The sequence below is a fragment of the Haemaphysalis longicornis genome, unplaced genomic scaffold (assembly GCF_048455015.1).
Source record: "Haemaphysalis longicornis isolate Haplotype H1 unplaced genomic scaffold, Haemaphysalis longicornis Haplotype H1 scaffold_8, whole genome shotgun sequence".
Classification (NCBI taxonomy): Eukaryota; Metazoa; Arthropoda; class Arachnida; order Ixodida; family Ixodidae; genus Haemaphysalis; species Haemaphysalis longicornis.
Window position 1 is genome coordinate 158,763,911 of NW_027526445.1, and position 26,205 is coordinate 158,790,115.

At 46.1% G+C, this 26,205-nt stretch overlaps 1 protein-coding gene across 4 annotated transcripts in view; it reads right to left on the minus strand.

Annotated features, from left to right (window-relative positions):
- Gek (serine/threonine-protein kinase gek) overlaps positions 1 to 26,205 on the minus strand; it is a 103,663-nt gene that overhangs the window by 24,398 nt on the left and 53,060 nt on the right. For all 4 annotated transcript variants that reach the window (XM_077680667.1, XM_077680666.1, XM_077680665.1 and 1 more), the window contains exons 10-25: positions 24,537 to 24,798; positions 23,309 to 23,428; positions 19,342 to 19,487; positions 15,024 to 15,130; positions 13,380 to 13,515; positions 10,522 to 10,676; positions 9,541 to 9,682; positions 7,840 to 7,883; positions 7,533 to 7,638; positions 6,588 to 6,712; positions 5,945 to 6,050; positions 5,404 to 5,552; positions 4,339 to 4,448; positions 3,028 to 3,230; positions 2,186 to 2,257; positions 785 to 890 (exon numbers count right to left, since the gene is read on the minus strand). In XM_077680667.1, coding sequence (XP_077536793.1) covers positions 785 to 890; positions 2,186 to 2,257; positions 3,028 to 3,230; positions 4,339 to 4,448; positions 5,404 to 5,552; positions 5,945 to 6,050; positions 6,588 to 6,712; positions 7,533 to 7,638; positions 7,840 to 7,883; positions 9,541 to 9,682; positions 10,522 to 10,676; positions 13,380 to 13,515; positions 15,024 to 15,130; positions 19,342 to 19,487; positions 23,309 to 23,428; positions 24,537 to 24,798 — 2,089 coding nt within the window. The remainder of the gene's footprint in view (positions 1 to 784; positions 891 to 2,185; positions 2,258 to 3,027; positions 3,231 to 4,338; positions 4,449 to 5,403; positions 5,553 to 5,944; positions 6,051 to 6,587; positions 6,713 to 7,532; positions 7,639 to 7,839; positions 7,884 to 9,540; positions 9,683 to 10,521; positions 10,677 to 13,379; positions 13,516 to 15,023; positions 15,131 to 19,341; positions 19,488 to 23,308; positions 23,429 to 24,536; positions 24,799 to 26,205) is intronic.

Below are 26,205 nucleotides of genomic sequence, written 5' to 3' on the forward strand. Positions count from 1 at the left end.
TCTATTACGCACTTGTTTTTTGACCACCATTTGACAATCTGACAACATGAGATGTTGGCATCTCCTGTCGCTTGACGACAGGAGACGCCGACAGCCAGAGTCCCAAAGGTGCTTCGGCCCTAAAAAACTCTGTTTAACCCTTTCACTCCCGTTTGCGAGTATAGTCGTCATGAGATTTTGTACCGAAATGACCGATGACAAGTATAGTCGTCATCGGTCATGACGAATACGCTTGTCATTGGTCATTTTGGAGCCCCAACGACACTTTATTGCAAGACACTGCAGCCATGCGGTGAAGCCAGCTTCGAACAATCTTTTTTACACAAAGAAATAAAGGAACGTTATTTCACCAAAATAATTGTGCCATGTGAAGCCATCTTAGACCAATCTCTCTTACACAATTATAAAAATAAAGGAATGTTATTTTATCAAAATAATGGTGCTGTATTATCAGAAAAAAAAAAAAAAGCTCCGCAAATTGAGCGGGAAACATTTTTCGGTAAATTTGGTACTTTTTCCGCTTTCTTTTTCACAGTACAGAAAGGGTTAAAAAAGTTGAAATAGTCACCATTTCAACTTTTTGCAGCTAAGGACAGTCCCACCTTTTTTTCTTTTTTTTTTACAGGCTGCTTGCTTCGCTGTACTGGCGTCATTTCCGTGACGGATATAATGTCACTGAAATCTTCATGTACCCCGGAATAAAACACTTTTGTATTAAAAACACAAATTATCTTTGAGCCAAGGCAAATCAGACGAGTCAGAGAAAGGGACTGTCTGCACTCACCTTCACAGACTGCGCCTTGCCGAATGAGCCCCACCATGAGCGATGTGCAGTGGTTGCATTTGAGGGGAGCTACAAAGGTCCGCACTAGAAACTGGTGTGCCTTGGGCTGGGGGCAGTGGGGCAGGAAACACGAGAGTGAAGGGAGAAAAAAGAAGGCGGAAAGTTGCAGACAGCACAGGCGGAATCGACTGGTTTAATTAAGGTTTACCCCGTGGTTGTGGTTCACGTTTAATCTGGCTAAAGCTCTGCAAAGACATAGTCCCCCTCATCAACTCATGAAGTGATGAGGGGGAACTACGTTGTGAGCGGCGTTAGACGAAAAAGTGACAACCGATGGGGTGTGGGAAACTCTCACGGAAATTATGGAGTGAGGCCCGAATGACTTGACAGCCTGAACAAGTAGGGACACCAAGAGAGACAATGGAGAGGCCAAAGCGACGAGGAAGTGCGAGAAAGAGTGACCAGCAACTGAGAGCAAGGCAAAGTGAAGTGAAATCGCAGAACACACAGTTGCAGTTTAAATTCAACCTCACAAGGGGCTTTAGTCCCACATTATTCTGCTAAATTGCAAAGACTGTTATCGCATCTGGGAAAGCGGTACAGGAACATGATGTTACTATACCAGAAACTCCTTTACCACATAAAAATAATACAATAACCTTGTGGGTTGCTGCTGGGGAATTGCAAATTTGTAGCTACTAAATCGAGAAGCTGATTTGTAAAATCAAGGTTGCAGCAACGATCTGTGGCAACGACCTTAAAACTGTGGTAATGATCTTTAGTGCACCCATCACATTGGTTCTAACAAGACTATGGTTACTGCACATTTTTCCCAAGGGTTTGGTCAACTATTTGCAGAGACATTAAAGACTATGCCCACTACACTGCAGTTCTTCCCCAAAGTACTTCAGAATGAAATAATGACCACACTTCCCTTCCCTTCAGTGAGAAATGAGCACCACTGGTTTTTTAGCACAAAACCGTTGGCCCTGATGCAACGATAGACTTCTGGCCAACTCAATTTTTTATAGCCACAGAGCATTCAACAGCCCTAAAATTTTGTTGTTGGCACTAGGAAGAAGTTCTCAAGCCCACCACAATAACAAACGCGTTTGCATTCCAATCTGTCATGTGTGAATCCCCACTAACATCACAAAACCTTTGTAACGAGACTTACCCGCAGAAGGTACTAGAGTTAACCTGTGCTCCCCAAATGCTAAACAACACAAGGAAAAAAAAAATTTCCAGATTTGCGACAGAAAGCCAGTGACTGTGGGAATGAATTCCCATTTCTGTAGGCAGGGAATTTCTTTACAACTGCCGTGTGCGGTTTTTTGTTTATGCGGTTAAGTGTGCGGCGAATTGTTTATCAAAAGAAAAAAACAAGGGGGGGTAGCTTACCTTTGGTGTAAGAACGGCTATCTGGGAACGAATATCACTGATGGGGGAGGAAATTTTTATTCCCCGCTGCTCCTGCAATAAAAAGAAATTGCGCTAATTTGCAAAAGGCAAGTAAAACAGTTAGTGATGTACGTAGTTAACTACAGTCAAACCCAGTTATGTCGAATGAGCAAAAAAAACGCCTATCAGTTTGATGTATGGCATAATTCGATATAAGCATGCTACGGAACCGCACGTCATAAAAGTCAATACATTTATAAAACCACTTTATTGATGACACTGCCTTACTTTCACACGAAAGTAAGGCCGAGTCCTGTACCTTCAGCATGAACAACCTCGGTGCCCAAGACAGCTTCGACTAAAGTGCCAAGCAAACACAACAAAGGAGATGAGACAAGTGCTTGTCGTCGTTTTTTCTTTTTTCTCTCTTTGTTGCATTTGTTTAGCACTATAGTCGAAGATGACAGGGTTTCCAGCTTGCCCAACTTTCTACCCTACTGCAAACCTCATCAATTTTTTTTTCTCCTACTAAGCGGCGCTGTTAAGTGGGTGACTGCCCAAGGCGAGAGCATACGGGCAGGAGGGAGCAACAGAAAAGTGGCTGTGTGACCATGTGTGGCTGACGCGGCAGGCAATGTAAGTAACGTAGGCGCCTACAGGTATTACCTGAGTATATCCGGTAGGCAATGTTACACAGGTGGCGTTGGTTGGACAGACAACTTCACGTGAGAAACGTGGTCCATTTTTTACAACAAAAGTGTGTAGACCAGATGTAATGATGTTTGTATGCGTTGTTTCGAAAGAACAGCTCATCGAAACAAAAGGTCTGCACTGCACCGCACCTCGGCACTGGTGGTCTTGCTGATGACTGCGGTGGCCACGGGGGGCAGCGGGGGGGAGTGGCCGTGGCCGCCCCCGTCCAGCTCGGTCTCGGTGTCGTTGGTGAGCGGGTCGGCCGATTCCCCGCTGTCGCTGTGGTTCAGCCGCGAGGTGTCCTTCAGGAACTGGTCCAGAAAGGACATCTGCGAAGAGGGCCGCTCCAGGACTGTTGTCGCCGGAAGAGGGGGGGCCAGGGAGAGCAATTAGAGAGGGTGCACTTAACCACACACTAATTAGAGTAATTAGCGAGTAGTCGCAAACTCAAGCTTCCTCTCATCACAGATCATGCCTACCGAGGAACATAGCTGAAGAGCGGAGAGCGTCTTTCGAGGTGGGCAAATTCCCTCTTTCCATGTAGCAATCCTAACTGTTCCACCTACTCATCCGCTTGCAATCTTCTCGTGCCAAGCCACAAACCAACCTCACAAAAAAACTGCTCACTCCCGAGTTTCAGCCCCATCTAAATTAACTGCGCCTGATCGTGGTACAAAAAAATTGGGGCAGCTTGACACTAGTAGCATGAAGACTGGGCAAACAGCGAAGCTGGCTACCCCACCAAGCTTATTCTTGGTTCACCATGTTGCCTGCATGGTTACGCTTCAAGATTCCGTCAAGTTGTCTGCGTGGTTATGATTGGAGACTCGGTCAAGTTTTTTTCATGGTGTCGTTGTTAGCCCCCCAAAGAGCAGTGAACACTCAGTCATTAAAGTACGTACAACGTAAGTGTGCCCTTCCACTTAGTGGCGAAGCTCCAAGAGTAGCGGACGGCGCAGCGGGACAACCGGTTGTGCAAAATTTTTGGACTCGTTTGGTGGCCACCATTCAGCTTGTGTGGTCCGGTGTGTGCAGGAAGCTAATTAAGAAGTTGATTAACATTATCACTACTCAGCATTCTGGCGTTACTTTCTAATTCTTCTCTTTGCACCATCAAAACTGACCACAAGTCCCGTCTGACCATGGCAACGCAAAGCTACGGTAAAGCTGCGGTGTCGGTACACGCAATGATGTCATCGTTCAGCGAGGCTTTCCTGCCCACGTTCACCGGCCCAGCCACCAGGTTAAACAGCTTTATTGTCAAAAATCTACCCTCCAGGGGTGTTGTATTGTAAACACAGCTAAAACATGCTGGCTATTTCGCACCCAGAGGTAGTATGACAACAACATTAGTGATCTCTCTCTCTCCCCCACACACACATACATACACGCACTCCCTGACCTCGACAGGCTAACATTCCCCTTCATCGTCCCCTGCCCCTGAAATAAACCATGCTCACATCCGTCTCCAGCGGCATCCAAGCGCTGCTGGAGTTCGCGGATTTGGGAGTCCTTCTTGGTAGATTCCTTTCGGAAATGCTCCAGCTCCTGCTGCACTTTGCGCTGCTCCCTGCACACGGGAAGAAGAAGAAGAAGGGGAGCGTGAACCTTAGATGTGCGCACAGAGGCTCAGGTGCCACTGTAATTAGAGTGGTCGTGATATTCGTGTGACCTCCATTGTAGACCCTAAAGAGGAGATGTTGACACGAAATGTAGCCAAGCAACTCGCTCTTGCCGCTTGCATCACCCATTCACCCATCCTGTGCCTGCCTTTTTAAAGTTTTTTTTTTTTTCAAGTTTAATTTTTCTTTTTTAAGTTTAAAAGGATTAACTTTCTGAGACAAGCATTCTCACATTTTCACAGCCATAAGTGACAACTGCTAGTCTTGAAGAGTAAGGAGCAACAACTCCACTGGGCAGGAGGAGCAAATTCTGACATGCACGATTTCGAAAACACTTGGTCGTACTGTTGTGGCTTCGAGCCCCCCATTGCACTGTGGTCGTACTGCATCGGACACGGCAGTCATACAAAAAAACGACGCAAACACGTTAGTCCTAACCGGCCCGCGAACAACGTGCTATAAACCGGCTTGTCGAGGTGGTAGCGAGATCTGGATATGGATGCGTAGCCCACCCCGAGAAGACAACAGAAGTCGCAGTTGCTGCTGACGGTGATAACAAGAGTATGCCCTCTCTTGGAGGCACCAGGTACCAGTGTTGGTTTAATAGATGGTCCCATTTTTTTTTTTCGAAAATCAAAATATTTCTCGTAAAACTTCGGGCAAGATTCGCAAAATCATAAGACGGATCGAAATTCGTATATTTTACGGAAAATTCGGAAGAGTTGGCACGTATGAGACAGCAATGACAGTTTCCACACCAAATAGCCAATACACAACCCTTCACATTCTGGTTTCTTCCCTTATTCCCTGAGCAGTGCTCCACTACACCAGTGGTGAGCGGGACCGCCTGCCCACAAGTCGCAGGGACCGCGTCTCAAGACGGGACAGGGCACAGCTGCTCACTTCTGCTGGGCGACCAGCTCAGCGCGCACGCGGGTGAGCTCCTCGCAGACGGCCTGCTTGGCCTGGATCTCGCTCTGCAGGTTCGACTGCAGGGTCAGCAGCTCCATCTTCTCCAGCTTCTGCGACCGCCGGTTGCGCCAGTTCTTGTCCTGCACACGTCGCGAGAACGCAGGCGAAACACACTCGTCAAAAGACTCCTCTTGCGCCAGCAGTTTGCAGCACGAGCACGGGGTGTTCAGTCGAAGGAGATGAACTGATAATGCAGTGAACTGAATTATCAGGTAAAGGCGCACAGACAGCCTTCGTACTAGCAAAAAAGCACAGTGATAGGATGTCACAAAGCACAGGTGGGACAAAACGATGTGTTACTGCTAACTTGAAATTAATTTCAGCTCAGAATTTGCTGTTAATCGGACGAACACGTGTATCTACATAGCAAAACGAACAGCTCTGTAAGTAATGCACCCAAACTATGCCGTGAGGTGAAACGTGACTCGGGAGAAGAGAGGAGAGGGCAGGGAGAACAGCAGCAGCCGCGTACCGCAGTGGGCGTGGGAAGACCGCTCATCCGGAGGTAGTCCAGTTCTTCGGTCATCTTAGTGGCCAGCGCCTGCAGGTAGCCACGGGCATCCTTCTCGTCGCTCACCCTGTTCGGGGAAGAAGGGAGCGAGTGGTAAGTGAATTGGGATACCAAGGCGTTGGACTGGGTTAGTTGGTACATGTTTGAATGGATGAAAAACCAGCGGTAGACACAGGACACAGAAGAAAACGATGGGACAGGCTGGCACCAGCTCTAAAAAATGGCCCACATATCTAAAAACCTTGACCACATGATTGTCATCTAAACAGGCCCGTAACATGCGGTCAAATTTTGCCAGAAAAATGTTTGTCAACAGAGGTGCGATACCAGAGCCTATACAAATCCCATGTTTCTGAACAAACATGTCACCACAGATGTCCACAATCGCAGATTTGGGGTAGTGGCCCAAAAGTTCTAAAAAACTGTCCACTGAAAAGGGGAGTTTGGGGACTGAATTGGGGAGTTTAGAATACAGGCTACTCTGTTACCAGGCAAAGACAAACGCACTCATCTGACCTCTCTGGCTCAAGCACTAGCAAAGCAATGGGTCGGACAGGCTTGTAGAATAAGAGAAGAGGGCACAAGCGTGGCCTCACTCACTCACCACTGGATGATCTCACTGATCTGTGCCTCCCACTGGGCGACTGCCTCCTTCTTCTCCCTCAGCTGGCCAATCTCTTCCTCCACGCAACGACGGTCTTCCAGTTGCCTCCGCACCGTCTCTGCAAGCTGTGCACCCACCAAGGGGACAGAAGCATGCTCTCTTTAATGCCGAATGATAATCCCCGTTCATATTTATCTGCACAACATGCACCGTTGTGAGAGTTTTAATTTTTCATCACACAAATACCCTTTCAAAGTGTGTGCAGAGTGAAAATTATTGCAGTTCCTCCAGAAGTACACGAAAAAAACTACAGGAGCACACACACACAAAAAAAATTACGTTTATGAAAGCGCCACTTTCGTCACATTTTTCTCCCATTCGACTCGGTACATCAGCTGTGATGGCAGAACCGCTAGTGTGCAAGGTAGCGTTTTGCGAACCACCAGTAGTAGAACTAAAGCAGCGCAGAAAACTGGGCTAGTTGGTACAGATTCATCTTCACAGTGCAAAAATAATAGGACAACAAGAAGGAAAACACTGGACAAGTGTCCCATTTGTTCAGTTATTTTTGTGCTGTGAAGATGAACCAGTAGTAGATTCAACCAGTACAAATTACACATAAACAACCAGCAAAAAAAAAAAATATATTAACCACAAAGTCGGTCAAGGGGAAAACCAAAGACAGAAACAGCATCGCACTATGAAACAAAACAGAATGAAGGGCGAGCGCCCCATTTTTGTCCTCCTCTTCTCACGTTTCCACATAGTACAAGCTCTAACACTACCTCTGAATGGTAACATAAATTATTACGTGACCTGAACTCTGCACTGCAGCCAGAAATGAGAGTCCGAGATGCATGCAAGCACACTTAGGTGTCCCCTAAACAATTGAGGTCTTTTAATGAAGCCCCTCCTCCCCAAATGACTTCTCGTGCCACCACTCACCCTCTCCCTCTCCTCGGTGAGCTTGTGGACTTCCTCGCGGAGCATGGCCTTCTCGCGCTCGTGCGCTTTCTTTATCTCCGCCAGCGTCTCCTGGCTCTCCATGGCACTGCGGGGGGAGGAGAGGTCACATCGCGGGTGGCAACAGCTTATCAGGCACACTCAGGCTTAGTTAAGGGGGGAAACCAATACAAGCACACTACACCCTCAGCACAAATGCCTAAATATGTTGTCAAAACTTTCACATCAATCCTAATAGTAAACAAAGGTACAAAACAAAACGCTCGCTCAACTAGAAGGAAAAGCTTACGTTTCCGCACGAGACTTTTCACTCTTCTCTTTTAGTAGCATCACCTGCACAAAAAAAGAAAAAAAAAAGAAATGACACCGTTGCTTGTAAAATATCCATACAAATTTCAGATGTATCGCGACAACATGGTCCTGCCATAATACAGTCTACACTCCATACAGTGGGTCCAGCATCAATGGACTTCTGGTAACAACAGACAACTTCTGCTGGTTTGTTTGGTCCCCATGCATTTTAAGTGGAGTCTACTTCACACATAACGCACTCGGCTATAGCAGACTATCGGCTATGACAGACTAATTTTTGGGCAGAAATTGTTTTGACTGACTGTTAATAGTCGACTTCTGTGGTTCCAGCACCTAATATGCTTTTTCTTTGTGGATTTTGGCAAATAAACTACTATGTCTGGCAAAATTGGCAGCATAGGACGAGTCATTGGTGCAGCCAAGCCAAGTCAGTGCCAGTAGCCTCTTTTTTTTTTTCTTTTTTTGGACCAGCAACAGGGTAGCTGGTTGACTGGTAGCTGTGGCAGGGTAACTGGCAACATAGCGCCAGCTCACCATTGCATTTAAAAGAAGCGTCTTATAGTATGCCCAAGCCAATGGCTACATGTCCAACTAGCACCAGTTTAGTGTCACCGATAACGGTGCCCGCTACTGGCGTAAGCTGAAGGGGCAGCTCTCAATATGCAACATTCGGAAGACCTTGTTTCGTGGCCGGACAAGGTGGCCACTTTTTTCCGCCAGCATTGTACGACGTCTCTACAAATGGTTGCCCGGCGACAACTTCAAGACGCTGGCTGGCTGCCTGCACAAACTGGTTCTCACGACGGTCCGCACATCTGTGTCCCATAGTGGTGAAGGGCTCCATAAGCAATTCCCTGGACTGCCCTGAACATGATAAGCTTTGTGGGCGAGACAGAGGATGTTATACAACAAGATTTCAGACAGCTCTAATGAGAAACCTTAGACAAAACAAGTGCTCATAGCTTCAATAAAACAATAATCTGTACCTAATTTCTTATTCCCAATTTCTTGGCTGCAAGGTAACGGGGTCGATCTATATTCTGACTAATACACGTAATTATGACAAGCATATAAAACTCGATGTAAAGAGAGAGTATAGTCGTAACGGCCAACTTCAGTATAACTTCTTTCCAGGATAGTACATTACATTGAGAGCTGCAGAGCACTGCACACTATAGTTCATACCACAAGCTAGGTGCAGCACTGTGAAGGCGACATTGTTGTCACCAGTCCGCCCACTGAGCATGCCCAAATCACCGTGAAGGGGGCCTTGTGAGGGCATTTCTGTCTCCCCTCTTGGCAGGTGGAACCGCAAGGCCCCGGCGCCTTTTGTCGCTTCCTTCACGGCGAGTTAGGCACCCTCAGTGGGTGGACTGTTGACAACAATGTCGCCTCCACAGAGCTGCACCTAGCTTGTGGTATGAACTATAGTTCTGAAGACAGCGCATGCAATTCTTTGTCGATGCGAACTGATAGATGCACGCAATTTGGCCAGAACCTAGAGCAAGACAGCTGTGCTGTAAAAACTGACAGGTCAGCAATAACGGGCGAAACACTTCGGTCAGACACTACAGGTCATTACACCTTCACGCGAAGTGCTATGTTCCTCATGGCAGCTCACATAGAGGATCCCACACTGTGTTCACACAGTGTTGAGGGATGAACGCAGAGAACTTGCCTCCTTGAGCAGGGCATCCCTGGCCCCGTCTGCTTCCCGAAACTGGTCACGCATGGTGCCGAGCTCGGTGGCGTGTCGCGTCTGCAGCTGAATCTCCAGCTCACGGAACTTCATCTCCTGGTTCTCCAGCTCGTTCTTCAACCTGGCAGGGGAATCAAAAGAGGGGACGTTCCAACGCAAGGGTCAGCGATCCAGTTCACGAGGACGCAGTTATCCTCCAACATTGCAAAAAGTGAAAGATAAACAATAATGATAACATTAATAATACAGTAAAACCTTATCACAAGAGTCACTGTTACAAGAGACGATTGGTTATAAGAGACATTTGAATGAAAACAGTTTCATTGGTTTCCAAAAGATCGCCATGTTAGCAACTTCGCAAACAAGAGACCTCGGTTACAAGAGACACGTTTTCCCGGGTCCCTTGAGTGTCTCTTGTAATGAGGTCCTACTGCAATTTCATTTGTGTCCCGTGCAGGACAAAGGCCTTCCAAAGTTCTTTCAACCATTTTCTGATTTCGTCCTTCTATCGAGACAACAGCCCTCCTTGTCTCACCTCTCGGTAGCGACTCTGACCCCCCGACGGTCCGCTGGATGTCAGTTATCCGCCTGACATGCTCCACCCAAGTCCATTTCTTCCTTCTAACTTCAGCTACGAAGCCTCCGCCTCGAGTATGTTCTCCGATACGGGATGTTAACGTCCCTAAAGATTAGACACTGCCTTATATTCATTCATCCACGACAAGCCTGCTCTGTTACATAACGAGGTCTATCTAAACTGCTACACAGTGCACAAACTGACATTGGACAAAGAAGAGACGCACACAAGTGCTGTCTAGTCCTAGTCTATCCACACACAGTCTAGAAAATGCACCAATGCTTTCTGGTGCTCCAGGGCCTAGTGAATGGATCTACACCTGAGGACGCAAAGAGGGACTACAAGATGCAAAAGGTAGTCCCAGAGTGCCAGCAGTGACCCACCTGGCCACCTCCTGCGAGACGTCGTGAGCGGGCGGCCGCCCGACCTGAGACTTCTCCAGCTCCCCTTCGAGGTGGTGCACGTATTCATCGCTGCGTTCCCGTAGCCGCCGCTCTTTCAGGGCCTCCGCCTGCATCTCCTCCGCACGGGCCTCCAACTGCACATAGAGTTCGTCGTTTTACAGATTACTCACTAGTGTTTGGGACCTCTCTGTTTCCTCACTAACTGTTTCCCATCCGTGGTAGCACTGTTATAAACATTGAAAAGCATCTACTGCTGGCCAGTGGACCTTGTTATTATATGGCATTCATGCTCATTCTTTTTGTGATCTGACACAACTTCTTCTTGTAACCTCTCCCCCCCCCCTCCCCTCCTGATGGTTTACAAGATTACCAGTTGACCCGGCTTGTATGGGAAATTGCCCCTATGAAATGGAGTGACTAGAAAATGCAACTTTTTTTTTTTTTTAGAACCTACCTGGTGACTTGTCAACAATTTTCATTCTGACTACATCTGTTTATCACGCTCAAGCTTTGATTGAGCACTCTGGTGATAAGCGATCGTTCTGCTGATCGAGAAGAAATTGTACAGCTGGAACGTGGGCCAAACATGCCCTTTAGAGGCCCACCACTAAGTTGCTCATGTTTGGGGGCAGAGAGATACTTTGTAGACATGCAAGTGCTGCAAGTCGATAATCTTCATCCTGTAGCTACCAGTATACCAGCAACAAGTTGGCCATCTGTGCTCTGTACATCAGGTTGGAGAGCGCAGCAAATCACCACAGAGTCTTTGAGTACAACTCAATGTAAGCAAAAGCCCAAGCAAAAGCCGAATGTAAGAATTCGCCGGCATCAATGAAGTAGGTTTAAAAACGTTACGCAACATCACACGAGGCGCTGAGTCGCAAAACACTGCCATGCATTTCATCCCCCTCACAAGCGGGTTTTTAAAAGTTCCCTCTCGTATTTTCTCTTTTTCCTTTTTATCCAGCCACAAGCACCCAAACTGCCAGTTAGCATGTGTGTTAGGTTTGCATGTACAGTTAAACCTCGTTATAACGAGACGGGCTATAACGAAATAATGAATATAACGAGCAAATCGCAATTCCCTTTGAAAGTCACCATAGAAACCAATGTATTTAAAACCTTGTTTTAACGAGGTAAAATTTCCCCGTTACGGAATATAACGAACAATCAAATTTTGAGCTAATTTTACAACAGTGCGCAACGCGGATTTGAGACAGTGCGTGACGCGGCAACTGTATTAGCAGTTCAAAACTCCCGCCACCCGTGCGAAGCTGGCTGGCGCGCCATGCGGACGCTGCGCCCGCGAAGCCCCCACCCTCCTCTCGCTGCGCACGGCAGGCCCTTCGATTTACAGTGTCGGACTCACCGCGGATTCCCCGAGAAGCAGTCCGACGTTCGATTTTCCCACGTATCCCTATGGCTTCGGGGAATCCGCGGACTATCCGCGGTGAGCCCGAGAACAACCCCAATGCTCACGGCGCGCGTCCCCCCCCCATATCCCTCCCCTCCCCTGTTCGTATCGCCGACGTCGCTGCGTAGTATGGCGTAGTTGCGTGTGCATGGGTTTTGGCAGTCTTCAGCCTTGTCTTTTATCGCACTGCCGGTGTGATTCCAACAACGCGAGTGCGAGAGGCGGGAAGCGAAAGCGAAAGACTATCACGCTTGAACAGAAGACGGCTATGATAAAAGCCGTCGCATCGGGCGCGAAGGAAGGTAAGGTGCACTCTGTGGTAAGGTGGCAAGACACTGACGTGTGGACGAGTACGCTGTCCACCATCCTGAGCAACCGAGTCCATCGTCAGCGCTGTTGCATATGGCTTGAAAAGAAGCGCTATGGACGGCGTCGGAGGCACTAGATGTGGTGGAAGTGCTGCGTCGCTACTTCGGCGCGCACAAGGGCGGCGAAGGTGAACGTAGCGGCCGCAGCTGAGGGAGTCATCGCTCGCATCAGGAAGGTGCATCAATGTCCATTTACGGACTTCTTCGTAGTCAAGTCTGTTTGAAATACGAGTTTTGAACTGCAATAAAGTAGGTTCGTGACTTTTCCTTTTTACCTCCGGAATGTGTTTATTTTACTGACTATCGCCGTGCAGCAAGATGCTATTTCACCTGCTTTTTGTTGTAGGTCTCTACAATGCATAATATTTGCAGTAAATGTCGGCGATGGCTATAACGAAATATTGGCTATAACGAGCAAATCGCGGCGCCCCTTCAATTTCGTTATAATGAGGTTTAACTGTATAAATCAAAAACCACAGAAGCAAGGCACGAACCTTGCTCAAGATTTAGTAGCGACTGTTGACAGCGTATGCTAGCACAGTACCACCAGACCATATTTTATTGTTTTGTACCAAATTCAGGGTGTCCAGCACTTGAAAAAAAAAAAAAAAGATCATAGTGAACACCAGAGTCGGCTACCTTTCTAGGGTAGGGTGTCCCCAAGGACGTCAAAGCATTTAGAAAATCTCCTTATATATCTTATCTCTATATATCTTTATAAATTTTTATATCTTTATAAATCTTCTATCTTTACATCTCACCCTTTTGACTTCCCTTCCCCATTTCTCTGGAATTCGTTGTTTCATCCTACGTTGTGCTATTTATGTGTTTTGGTCTTGTTCAGAAGAAATCAGTTGTTAGTGCGCCGTCTTCTTGTGAAAGTGTACTCGTACGCGTTCCCCATAGTAAATTGCTTAAGGTGTGAGTGAAACCAAAATTGGTGTAAGCTTGACAACCTTGATGAACAAACAGCACAACAATGCACACCACAGCCCCACAAGACAAAGTGCAAAATATGCAAAACAGGCAAAGGAGGAGGAGACGCGAGCCCTTGCCTCTCTGCGCAGCTTGTCCGCCTTCCTGAGGTCTTGTCGGAGGCTGTCGATCTTGTGCATGGCGCTCTCCAGCTCCTCTTCTTTGTCCCGCACTTGCCGGGACAGCTTCTGCTTTTGTGTCCGCAGCTCGGACAGCCTGCAGGAGACAAAAAAAGAGAGAAACTGCAGGGTTACTTCGAAGCATTCAAGGTTACTTTGGCTGCAAGGTTACTCATTAAACTTTGGCAGCACCAGTGGCCAGGACCCATTTCGAACGCTCATTTCAAACACCAAAGTTTAATATGCTGCAAAATTAGTTCCAGGCATTACATAAAAAAAGCGCTTTCTTATTGCGTTCACCACGGTTCACAGTATTGAAAAACACAAAGATTACAGTTTTATGACCAACACTGTTTTCTCTATTGTTCTTCCAAAAATGGCTAATCATCTCTCATTACCTTGGGGACTAATTGACCAACTGAAAAAATAACGGCATATTTGAAATCAGTGAAACAAAAGCAGCAAGACTGACAAGTTTTATAGAGTTTAATTAAAAATTACAAAAGTTTTTTAACTCTTTCGGGACCGCTCCATAGGCCATCGATCACATATGATCGATGGTTTCGCGAGCCTGCAGAATACAAATTTTCGCTCGATGGAACACCTAGCGACATCTAGGAGATAGTTTGAAAACTGGAGTTTTCTGTTCTGTGAAGTTTCTTTTTTTATCGCCAGGCGGCAACGCATCAGATATTTTATTCTGACGGGCAGTGGTTTCGAATGTAAACAAACATGGCGTCATACTCGCGCGAGCGCGATAAGAAATCCGCCTCGTCTCGCATATCTTCGCCTTCTACTATTGATTTTAATGATGAGAGTGGCAGTGAAGAGTCGGAATGCGGCTTTAGAGATTGGATTTCAGCTCGAGTGAGGTTTCGGGTGTCGATCAGCCTGGACCATCAAATCGCGCTCAAAGGTGGGTGTTGGTTTCAGTTTCAATTGGCTCTGGAGTAGGTTTGTGCGTTCGAAATATGTTCTGGCTGGTTTATATTTGTTCGCTAGGGTGTTAACTACCTATGGTGGTGATCTCCTGCCACCAGCGCAGAAACAGATCAAGTTTTCGCCGAGACGAGAACCAGGCGTGTACCTGGGCGACGACGTAGCCAAGGCCTTAGTGCCAAAGAGATCACACACGAAACAAAAAACCAGTTACGCCTAGCCGCATCAAACTTTCACGATAAAGAAACAAAGCATTGTGTTGGATTTTGTATATCCTGAAATAATTTTATTCTTTTTTAATGTTTTTATATTTGCACTTTTTTCTATCTTTTTCTTTAGTTTTTTTACGAAGTTCTTACTTTCAGATTTTTTCATTGTTCTGACGTCAGTGTTGAAGTAAAACTTGGTATTCTATGTCAAAGAACATATAATTAGCTGCATTTTGGTATATGCTAAGGCAGGATGGTGCCTTTGCTTTATGTAATAAAAAATTTGTACCGAGACCTCCCTTTTTCATCACTTTTTCCGGCGGTCCCGAAAGAGTTAAAGAGCAGTGTCCCTTCACGGCCATGGCCAGCTCAGTGTGTTATCAGAGGTCGCTAACTGATTCATATCCAGCCAACACTGAAGCCCCAGGTGGGCAAGCCAGAAGGTGAGAGTGCGTACTTGTCGCTGACTTCCGTGTACTCGTCCATGGCAAGCTTCTTCTGTGCTATGGCGTCCTTCAGCTCCTTGCTCTGCTGCTTCAGCCGCTCCTGGGCATCGCTCAGGTCCTGGGCAGGAAAGAAACAGAAAGAGATTCTTCCTTCTCATTCGTTCAGGCCATCTGGAAGCACGGAAATAACAACGGGTGGGAGGGGAGTGCTAGTGAGAACAGAATGGTTTGGCTCCAACCATTTGAAACATGTGACAGTTTTCCTTGTTTGGAACTTGCAGGAGAAAACGCCACTTTAGCATAGCACTGAAGGAGCATATGTGTGCAGCAGATGTGATCATTTCACTTAGTTTGGCTTTCACAAGAAATAAATCTTAATACGAGAGGGCTCAAAGTTACTTCAAGTCTCTTTATGAGTGCAGCATGTCCAAATTTCTGGAAATGCATAAGGCATTACCAATAAACATAAGGCATAAGGCATTATTTAAAAGAACCTTCAGAAACACTAATCAGCATGTTTTGTCAGTCTAGGCATTGTTTATTCAGGTACATGAATGCAAGAATCAATGGATATAAATTGGAACTACTGAGGGTTCAGCACGTATCTGCGAAACAGATGGAGACAGCAATAGACAAAAGTATGATGCTTGGGTCTAGTTTCCCCTACAGTACAACCTTCATCATAACGAAAATGAGGATGTAGCCAGGGTCCCTTTCTTATGACCACTGCCTCTAACAAGTGTTAAATATAACAAAGAGATACTGTGATTACTTTGTTATATTCATTACGTAGTTAATTATAACCCATTTTGTTTTAGCGAGGCCTAACTGCACATTGAATTTTCTTTCTTTTTTCCTGTCAACCTAAACAAAACAATGCACCAAAATTATGCACCAACCCCGCAACTTTCAGTGCTAGCTACATTGTAAGACGCAAAACCGCTTCCTCACCGTGCGAGAATCACCAAGGCAGCTATTGCACCCAAGCAAACACTCACTTTTGCTCCTTCTATTTTAAAACAGGGAGGCTAAAGCCCAAATTTCAAAACACGCCTAGAATTATACCTGCAATTATCAACGTCAAATTGTGTGATAATGAACGCATGCGTCATTATTGCACTAGTGCATGTTGCGGATAAGCTTTTCCTACAGCGCATGCTTTAAGGGGGGAGGTGGGTCTTTACACAATTTTTTTTACTATTAGTGCCAGCTAGATGGAAATTGGCAGACTTAAGCAGTTTGTTACACTGATTTCAAATGTGTAATTGGTTTTAACATAGCTTCATTTGGTCAAGAAATACAACACTTTGAAATTTATTTATTGAGGAATTTCTTACGAGGGTTTAGAGCAATTTCGCTTTAGCAAACTCATTGATGATTTATACGGACATAATGCCAAAGGTCTACTCTGGGGGGCTATGCTATTTTTATTCATTTCGAAGACTTTTGCAAAGCATGAAAGAGGTGAACATTTGATATCAACAATTCGTATAAAATTGCCTCATTTTTATTCATTTTTGCAAATAGGTAAACAATGACAGAGCAATAAAAATAGCATCACCCCCAAGATCAATTCAATACGAATACAATGGTACCAGTCTTGTCATCCTAGCCTAAGAGCAACACTACAAAAAACCCCGTAAGGTAGAGCTTGGTCTTGCAAAAAAAGAAACTGAGAAAAATGTATTTGAAGTTACAGATCACAGTAACTTTTGCTACAGCATAGCTATAACAATATAAATAGCATCATTTTGTAGCTCTATTCTTCACGAAGAAAAGCATACCAAGTATATGACTAACACAAAAATAATTCTGGAGAGATTGACGTAAATTCACACGGATACCGTACAAATTGCGAAGGAAAATTAAATTTTCTACTGTTACACTTCAGGGACTGTATATCTTCATTCACTTTTTCTGTCAGTGTCTTTAGAGAATACAGAAAAGCACAAATACTATGTGCTGCTGTTATTTTTGTGCTACCAATGAGACTAAAGCACCGCAGCCACCTAGAATTAGAGATTGTCCTGGAATGCATCTCAAACCTACAGCAAGGCTGTAGGTGAAATGCACTTCGGTGATCAATGCTTCAGTGATACAAATAGCATCAGCTGCTAGACCAATTCAATACAAATGAAATTATACCAGTCTTGTTCTCCTGGCTCAAGAGTAAGATAAGAAAACACCCCGCAAGGAAGAGCATGACCTCACAAAATAAACTGTAGAGCTGCAGGTGGACTTCAATTTAGCGATGGATACCAGAGAGATACAAACAGCATCACCTGCTAGATCTATTTATTGCAAATTAAATTATACCAGTCTTATCATCCTAGGTCAAAAGCCTGATAGTGAAACACTCAGTAAGGCAGAGCATGACGTTGCAAAATAAGAGAGAAAAATGCATCTTTAGTTTCTAACTCTTGCTACAGCATGGCCCAATATAAAAAGTGCCGTGTCACTCTGTTCCTAAAAAAAAAAAAAAAGAACCAAGTATGCGACCGTACCACAAACATAACCAGCAAGGCTATATGCAAGTAATGAAAAACTTTTGTAAACACCGCTGGAAAACTGCACTTTTTGCTGAACTTCACCTACGGTAGTTCCTACTTTGCAGTTCCTTCAACGTCGATGCAAACTAAAGAAAAGCACAAACATATTGTGCTGCAGACTGTTTTTCACAAATAAAAAAACCAAAGCACAACAGCTAACTAAATCTGGACGTTTCCACGCGGCGCTTCTCGGACCAGGTTCGTACGTGACAGGTGATCTCGGCACCGCCGTCTACGGCGTCTTCCATCGTGTTTTCGTAGGCTTGCAGCGCGTAGTTCCTTGAGGTAAAGGTCTCCAGGCATTGCGGCACGAGACATAAAGACGTTGTGACAGAATCGCAGTCACTAACGGCAGAGAAAACGAACCCGAATTGAAAATACGGCGGCGGCGAACGCGCGCCTGCAAAAACAAAACGAAAAAAAATGGCGGCTCAACGGCGCTGGCCAATCAGAGACGCGGAACGGGGGGCTCGACTCGAGCGCGCGTGCTCCTGCCAATCAGCGGCTCCAAAACGACCTTCGGTAAATTGGCGGTAACGCTCGTTCTCCTCACGCCACGCCATTTTGAGATGGCGCAAAATACGCACAAAGAAATCAGCTACAAAACAAGCCCAAGATGGCCGCCGCCGGCAGTCTGCTTCGAGTGTGGCGCGCGCGCTAAGTTCAAGCTTTTTTAGCCCGGTTTTCGGCGTTTTGCGGCTCCCGCTGCGTTTTCAAAGTCATTTTTGAGATTATTCCCAATCAAATTCAGCGGTGAAACTTTTGGAGTAGGTCTTGAAGGTATAAAGACTTCAAAAATGTCTAAAAGGAGGGGAACAGCGCAAATTCGACAGACATTGCGCTGTTCCCCTCCTTTTAGTCATGAACCAACATGCCCAAGCCTCAGTCCTTTAAAAAATGTGTTTTTCCCAAAATGCGTTTTTTCGCGATTTTGGACCATTCTAAGACCCGCGTCCCCCCTTAATGAAAAACGACCCATATGTGTGCCATTGAAATACTAACTCTGCTTTGAATAGGCGAATGATAACAGCACGTCCCCGAAGAGCAACACGCGCTTGTCAAACAGGCATCTAGCTATTCCGACCGGTGCTCTAAAACGATTAGACTCAGTGGCTATGGTGTTGTGCTCTGAGCACAAAGATACGGGTTTGTTTCTCAGCTGCGGTGGCCACTTTTCTGATAGAGGAGAAAAGCGTGAATGCCCATGTATTTGAGATTTCGGCGAGCGTTAAAGATCCCCAGGTGGTCAAAATTAATCCGGAGCCCTCCACTACGGTACAGTGTACTAGAAGGTAAGGTGCGTCGTGCGGGGTAAAAACCAATGGACAGCGAGGGTCCCTTTTGCGATGAAAAAATTGTATCGAGAGCAGGCATTCCCCAGAGAACTCATGTTGCAGCCAGCACCACCTATAAGTTTTAAATCAAACTAAAAGGTTATTTGACGGGTTTTATGAAACTTTATATCGTGAAACAAAGAAAGAAGACCATTTAGGGTGATAGATAAAGATTAGATTAACAAACAAAGCTTCTAAAACCAAGTGGCAAGCAGCGGCCGCCAGTGGCACTGCTTACAACAGGAGTTCCTCAGCAGAAATTTTCATCGCAAAAGGGAACCCCTAATTGGCCCCGAACAACACACCTCCCTCTTCTTGTACACTGTAACTACGGCGTGCCTCATCGCCTGCGTTGCGTCAGCGTGTTAAACCCTACAATCAATCAATCAATCAATAAAGCGAATCGAGGAACCTCGAGGGAGCAAAGAGAGAGAGGTATCGCCCACCCGCTGGACGTCCTCCTTCTCCACTCGTGCCAGCCGCAGCGCCTTGTCCAGCTCTTTGAGCTTGGCATCCCCCCCAGGGTAGCCTCCATGGGAGTTGGACAGGGGCCTCTGCTGCTGCTGCTGCTGCTGCAACTCCACCTCCAGCTCTGCATACGCGAGAACGGAAGCGTGCGCATGTGACTGAAGCAACGACAAAAGAAAAGGAAACTGAACAGAAAGCTTGCAAACACCTCACATTCCAACACAGTGAATGAATCCAGTCTTATTGATTCAGTAATCTAGTGATATGATTATGCCAGACTGCATGGATTGTTCTCTGGTAGTTTTACCACACGCACAAAAGAAACTTACTCTGAAATACTGCTACTTTCCACAGGAAAACAAAAAAGTGATAGATAAATACAGTAGAACCTCGTTGATAAGTTTAAAAAATAAATGCGAGGGAGAAACGTACAATCCAGGAAAATGTACTATCCTGTAAGAAACGTACTATGGGGAATTTTTAGTGTTCACAATTGAGAGTGTAGTAACCGGGAACCTGTATGAACCGAAAACGTTCCAATGGAGTTCTACTGTGAATTCTCCATAAATACAGTGAATAAATTCCCGGGCAGTGTCGAAGCACTGTATGGGAAGCCAGAGACAAAAACTATCCTGAATGGCCAGCAATTCACAAGAAGAATGTGGTTGAATTCGAAAGGCACCATGTCAGGACCCCAAAATGATCGCTAAACGGAAAAAATACGTGTCAACTTGTAGAACACTTTGCCTTGGCAATCTGAGGATCATTGGTACCCTTTCGACAAAGCCAGCACCATTTCTAATTGTCCTTCAGTCCAAAAGAAATAATATTGCCTGGGCGGAGGAGCAACAATAAACATTAACTGATACAGTAAAACCTCGTTACAAAAGACACTCAAGGGACCCGGAAAACATGCCCCTTGTAACCAAGGTCTCTTGTAACCAAAAATTCTAAAAGCAGTGCGAAGTCGAACATGACCACTCTGTTATAAATCAACATCAAAGTGTATTAAGGGGGGACGCGGCTTTCAACTTCGGAAAAATGACGAAAACATCGTTTTTTTGAAACCCACATATTCGGCTTCTATGTTTCCTATTCTGTGCGTCTGCAAAGTTTTTACGCTGAAAAGCGTCGCAAAGTGGCATAAAAAAATACTTTTGTCAGGCGCGGTGACAAACTATCAGCGCAAAAGGGCGAAAAAACGGCAATTTTCGGAGCGCTCTATCTCCGCAACGGTGCTACCGGGCGCGGCCATTTTGATATGGTTAGATCGGCCGAGCGATCGTCTTTCCGGTTCTGCTCGTCTCTTTTATCTTCGTTCATTCACAAACGCACAAACGGCAGAAAAGAAACGACGCACAAACGAAGCTAGAAATAGATGCTGAAGCGCTATTGGTCCCCGGTCGGGGCGCAGAACGACGACCCTCGTGATTGGATGTTGCGGGCGCAACGCAAAATGGCGGCCGCCTGAGCTGCGTAGCGAGTGGATTGAGTTCATTTTCGCCGCTTCGCTCGGCCGAGTTTCTGTTCAATCTATGGCATTCAACACGGACGTTATCGCGGTGGGAATGCCGGAGATAACGAGCCAGATTACGGGAAGTTGTGTGGCTCGAAAGGAGGAGGTCATCGAACGCTTCGTGGTGCGCGTGACTCTACCGTCGCCAGACCCCGGAGGGTGACGCGGTGTGCGCGCTTGCGATAGCGGTTCGTGAAGTGAACTTTTAGTCGGGTTTGCGATGTTTACACGCTTAGTTATTGCTGTGATTTGATTGTGGGCTCGCTAGCCTTGGGAAAGAAACAGTCGACGCGTCAAACGCTGCGGCGCGCACGGCATAGCCGACGCGCATTGGAGCATCACATGACTGGGCAACCGGTAACGATTGAACGCCAGTAGTTGTAATTAATGCCTGCGACGTTAGATTTAATCTTAAAAGCGACCTGACCAGCCATATCAGGTATAATCAAAGTTCGATATGTCGCGGTAAGCGTGCGCTGCGATGCGCGCGAGCCATATCGCCTTTCTTGCGCAACGTTTCCCGTGCACTTGTAATTTTCATGCAAACTGGTTTGAGTTAGTAGTATAGGAATAAAAATACGCTCTCTGCGTTAAAAATGTACGTTACTGTGGCAGCATTTAACAGTGATTTTTTTTAGGGAAATTATTGATACCATTGCTCAGGGCATACTGGCTGTGCTGCGAGAAATATTGGATGCCTTGAATGTCAAAAGTAGTAAAAAAATATGCTCTTGCATTGAAGTTGGGAGTTATGCAGAATACTCTACCAAGCTTCAAAGTAGCTCATTTTCATCCTTGTGGTATGCAAACTTTTGGCAATGAACACCTGCACATTAGTACTAAGTTGCTGTGCCAGGCAAGATAAAACATAAAAAAAAGCCAAAAATGTTCAAATTTAAGTAAAAAAAATGCTTAACTTGTTGCCATGGTGACAACACTGCAAAAGGAGGCTGTTCAGTGCGATACAGCCAACCAACTAACCATACTTTGCATTGAAAGCCCATTGAAACCCATCTCCCCTCCGTTTGGTTTGCAAAGGGGGGTATGTACTCTTCACGGAGGAGCTGAAAATGATGTTTTCTGCAAAGAGAAAGGCTGTAAAAGGCACTCCAATTTCAAGGCAAGGCCTTCCAGAAGCCCCATGTTCAAAAGGACATGAAAGGCTACAACCGTGACGACTTCTGATATGTGAAACCTATGTTGCAACTTCGGAAGCCGTTTTCTCAAAACGTTTTTTTTTGCCACCTGTGTCGCTTGTACCAGAAATTTCTTCATGACTGCTGGGTCTATTTTGATTCCGTTTCTTGCATTACATTCCTTGATGAACTGTTCAGGTCGTGACACTTTTGGTTTTCCAGATTTGTTTTTTGTGATTTTTTTATTCAAATAATCGTTCACAGTTGACATGCCTGTTGCACATTAACCTCTAAAAAAATGATAACTAAAAAACATTGTGTTGTAAAAAAAAAATTCTAAAACTGTCACGACCTCGTCCATTCATTTGGGAATGCAAAGCACTTCGAACAAGTTTTCTATCGTGTTTTATAAGCCACTCAAGCTCGGTACAAGCGGAACAGAAAGAATATTTCATACATAAAAAAAGTTTTCAAAATATTACTTTGAAATTTTTATAGTGTTATCACAGAAGCATTTCCAGTTGCTGTGCCAATTTTCATCAAAATCCACAAAGAAATAAAAAAGTTGATTTTGAAAGCCACGTCCCCCCTTAATAAGAAAGTCATTCATAGTAGTTTTAGAGACCGCAGTTTGTATTAGCTTCCTTCCCAACTTTTGTAGGTAAAACACTTTGAAAGGTAAACTGCCCACACTTTCTGTCCTACCACACCCCCGTCATCATTCTCCTCCTCTAGTTCATCATCTAGGGCACCATTTACTTGCGCGAGGATCACACGATCTGTAAGCTCCTCGAACACACAAGGCCCACATCTGCAGACACAAACTCCTCAAAAGTTTCTGGAGCCTCTGCGGTCTCTTGGATGCATACCCAAGCTTCATCTTCAGGGCAGTTTTCCACAAGGTCCTTCATATAAGGTCCCCCTTTCATCGTGTCTCTTCTAAATATTGAAGAATTTACTCTAGGGACATTAAGTTGCCCTTAGTAACAGACCATCTCTTGTAACCAAGGCCTCTTGTATGCACTGTTGCTGAGATGGTGAACACTGGAAAACCAACCAAACTATTTTCAAATGTCTCTTATAACCTAGAGTCTCTTGTAACAGTGTCAGGTTCTAGTGTACCGTACAAACAATTTATATTATATAGAAGCGCAAGAACCATTGACAACCGTATTCTTTCAAGTAAGAATGATACAAGATACCTAAGACCTTGAACAGGCAAGAAAAGGTTTGATACTTTAGCTACTCATTTCTATCAGCAAAGAAATTCAACGCTAAAGCACACTCACACACCTGCATTCCTTTTCCTGTAGGTGTTCACTTCATCCTGAAGCCTTCGCACTTCTCCGTCTGTGGACGATGTCCTCTGCATTGACTCGCCAGTTGAATTTGACATGCCCCTCTTCAGATCACCTTCGAAGAAAAAGAGAGAGGAAGAACGCCGCAAGACTTGGTACGACAGACAAGAAATTAGAAACAACAAGGTCAAGCATCGTGAAATACAGAATAAGATTTATATGAATTGCATATCACATGGACTGCGGCGTATACACTAGGTTCTCACAAGCAAACCACTCAAAGTAACATAGAAACTAACGTGAGCGGTTAATATTCGCACTTTTGCACATCGTTTTTCCCTCAGGTGTCAAACACAAATTACAGCTACCAAGTCCACTGCCACGCATTGACAAAAAATTGAACGAGAAATATATAACCATCTCAAACTGTACGACACACAAGCTGCGTGTGCAACCACACTGAAAATTGTGCACCTTGAACGGGGGACCCTAAATATCTCCTGTCTAAGGAAGACTGGCCATCCTTTCCACCCTTCCCAGCAACACAGCTAGGCAATGAAAGAAGCATTTACCCTGCGATTTTTTGCAGAGAAGGAATGACGACTTTTTGGTGTACATGTCACCCTGCTTCTCAATCCAATGGAGAGCAGTACAAGAAGAGTGCTTTGAATGCTGCATTTCATCCAGGACGCATTCGCAGACATTGACAAATACCCAAGTAATGCTCCTGGCATCTAAGGGGGGCAGTGCTACAGACTAGAGTGTACGTCTTCCACAAAACAGCCTTTTGCTTGCCCACATGTATATCATGCATCACGACATGTCAGTGTCACTGCGATGACCCAAGTGACCGTCTACTCCCATTACCCATGTGAGGAGTAATGAGCACAATCTCAATCATGCATTTTTAAGGAGATGGTGGCAAGTTATCGTGCTAAAGTAAAGTGGAATCAAGATTGCGACAGTGGCGGACGAGTAGAATGACATGCCACTGACCTCCCCCTTGAGGAGCGGGATCCCCCTCCAAGAATGTGACAGCAATGTGTCACAAACTCACGCACCATTCGTTATATTCTCATCACTTACTTCTAAAGAACAACTAAAGCCCCCCCTTCCATTTTTTTCCATGCAGCTGGCCTCACAGCACAAGCACAGGAACCACACGTGCCTCCCTCTCCACGACTCCAAAAAGGGGAAAGACCGCCCCCCCTCCCCTCACTCACTGGCCAGTCGCTGTCCCATCTCGGCGTTCTCCCTCTCCAGGGCCCGGATCCTCTTCTGGCAGGCGAGGTGACTGGCACCACCGTCGGTGGTGCCTGCGGCGGTGGCGGAGAGACCGTCCACGACCGACTCGCCGTTGCCACCAGTGCCGCCAGTGCCGCCGCTCAGCCTGGTGTGGTAGGTGAGGCCCAGGGTGTAGGTGAAGCCCACAAAGGGCAGGTGCAGCCCAGAGAACACAGCATTGGTGCTCGGTGGTCCCGACTCCTACGAGAGTGGCAGAAGGAGGGGAGAGAAGCGCTACTGAGGACGCCCACCTCCACTCAATGAACCCTTGGGGGTGAGGGGAAAGCAAGCACCACGGTAATGTTGGGGAGCAAGGGGGCGTAAAGAGCATTCTGGGTCAGAAGAAGAGGAAAAGATGCAGTCGGGCTGCTGTCAAACAAGCAGTGATCCCAGAAGGCACGAGTTCCCTATGCTCAAGAGCAATAAGTCTGCCTCGTGTTTATTTTCTTATTCAGAGTGCGTAAAGTGAATGAGAACCCCCAGTTCTACACACACTCTCTTTGAGTTTCTTCTTGCCATTAAAACAAGAACAGCTACATACCATATTTACTCGTGTAATCCTCGCACTTGCGTAATGCTCGCACCCCTAATGTGAGCTGCCGAAACTTGGATTTTTTTGTTTCCTCGCATAATCCTCACACCCCCAAAATTGCAACGGCAAAAGTCGTCTCCTCGCGAAACCCACATGATGCACGCGCTTGCCACCACTCCATTCGACGGAGAGTGCAGTGTATCCGGCGCACCAGGTGCATGGCAGCCTAGCACCATCTCTCAAACGTTACTCACACTGTCTTTGGGCTGGTTTCGCGTGCGCGCTACTAGATGGTGTTCACATAGCTCCTGGTTGTCCCTTTGTTGACACAGCAGCAGCCACTCTAATCAGTTGTCTTGCTTGCGTTCCGTCATTTCGAGAAGTTTTTCATTGCTTTGTTCTGTGCTGGCTTCAGTGCTGCTTCACCATGGGGTGGTACGCCAGTTATACAGCCGCTTTCAAGCTGAAAGTCATCATATACACTATAGAGAACGGCAGCCGCACCGCAATCAGGCCCTTCGGCGTCAACGAGTTCAGAGTGCGCTACTGGAGACGGTCGCACGAGGAACTGAAGGCAACGAACAAGACGTGTGAAGTTATAGGAGCTGCACACTGAGCTGGCTGGCATTCCAGGTGGCCTAATTTCCATGCTCCTGCCTTTAAATGCGTCTTTGAGCAAGCCGTTCAAAGATAACGTGCAAAGGCTGTACGCAGAGTGGATGGCCAGCACACTTTGAGCCGGCTGGCAAAATAAGGAGACCATCGGTGGAGCTGCTGTGCAGCTGGATATGGGAAGCGTGGGGAATGATCCCCACAGCCATCGTTGTCAAGAGCTTGAAGAAGACAGGCACATCGAATGCCCTGGACTGACGAAACACTTGGTATGGAATGGAGACGAGGCCTTTTAATCCAACGCGAAATCTGGAGGTGACAATGGAGCAACGACCAGCACTGACTCTGACTAGGACTGTTCCCACTTGGGTGCCCCAATATCAAACGCGGCAACGTGAAGTCCGGCCGCTGGTCGCAACGAATAAAGTTGTGCTTCGTGCCTATGTCGACCTTGTGTTTTTGGA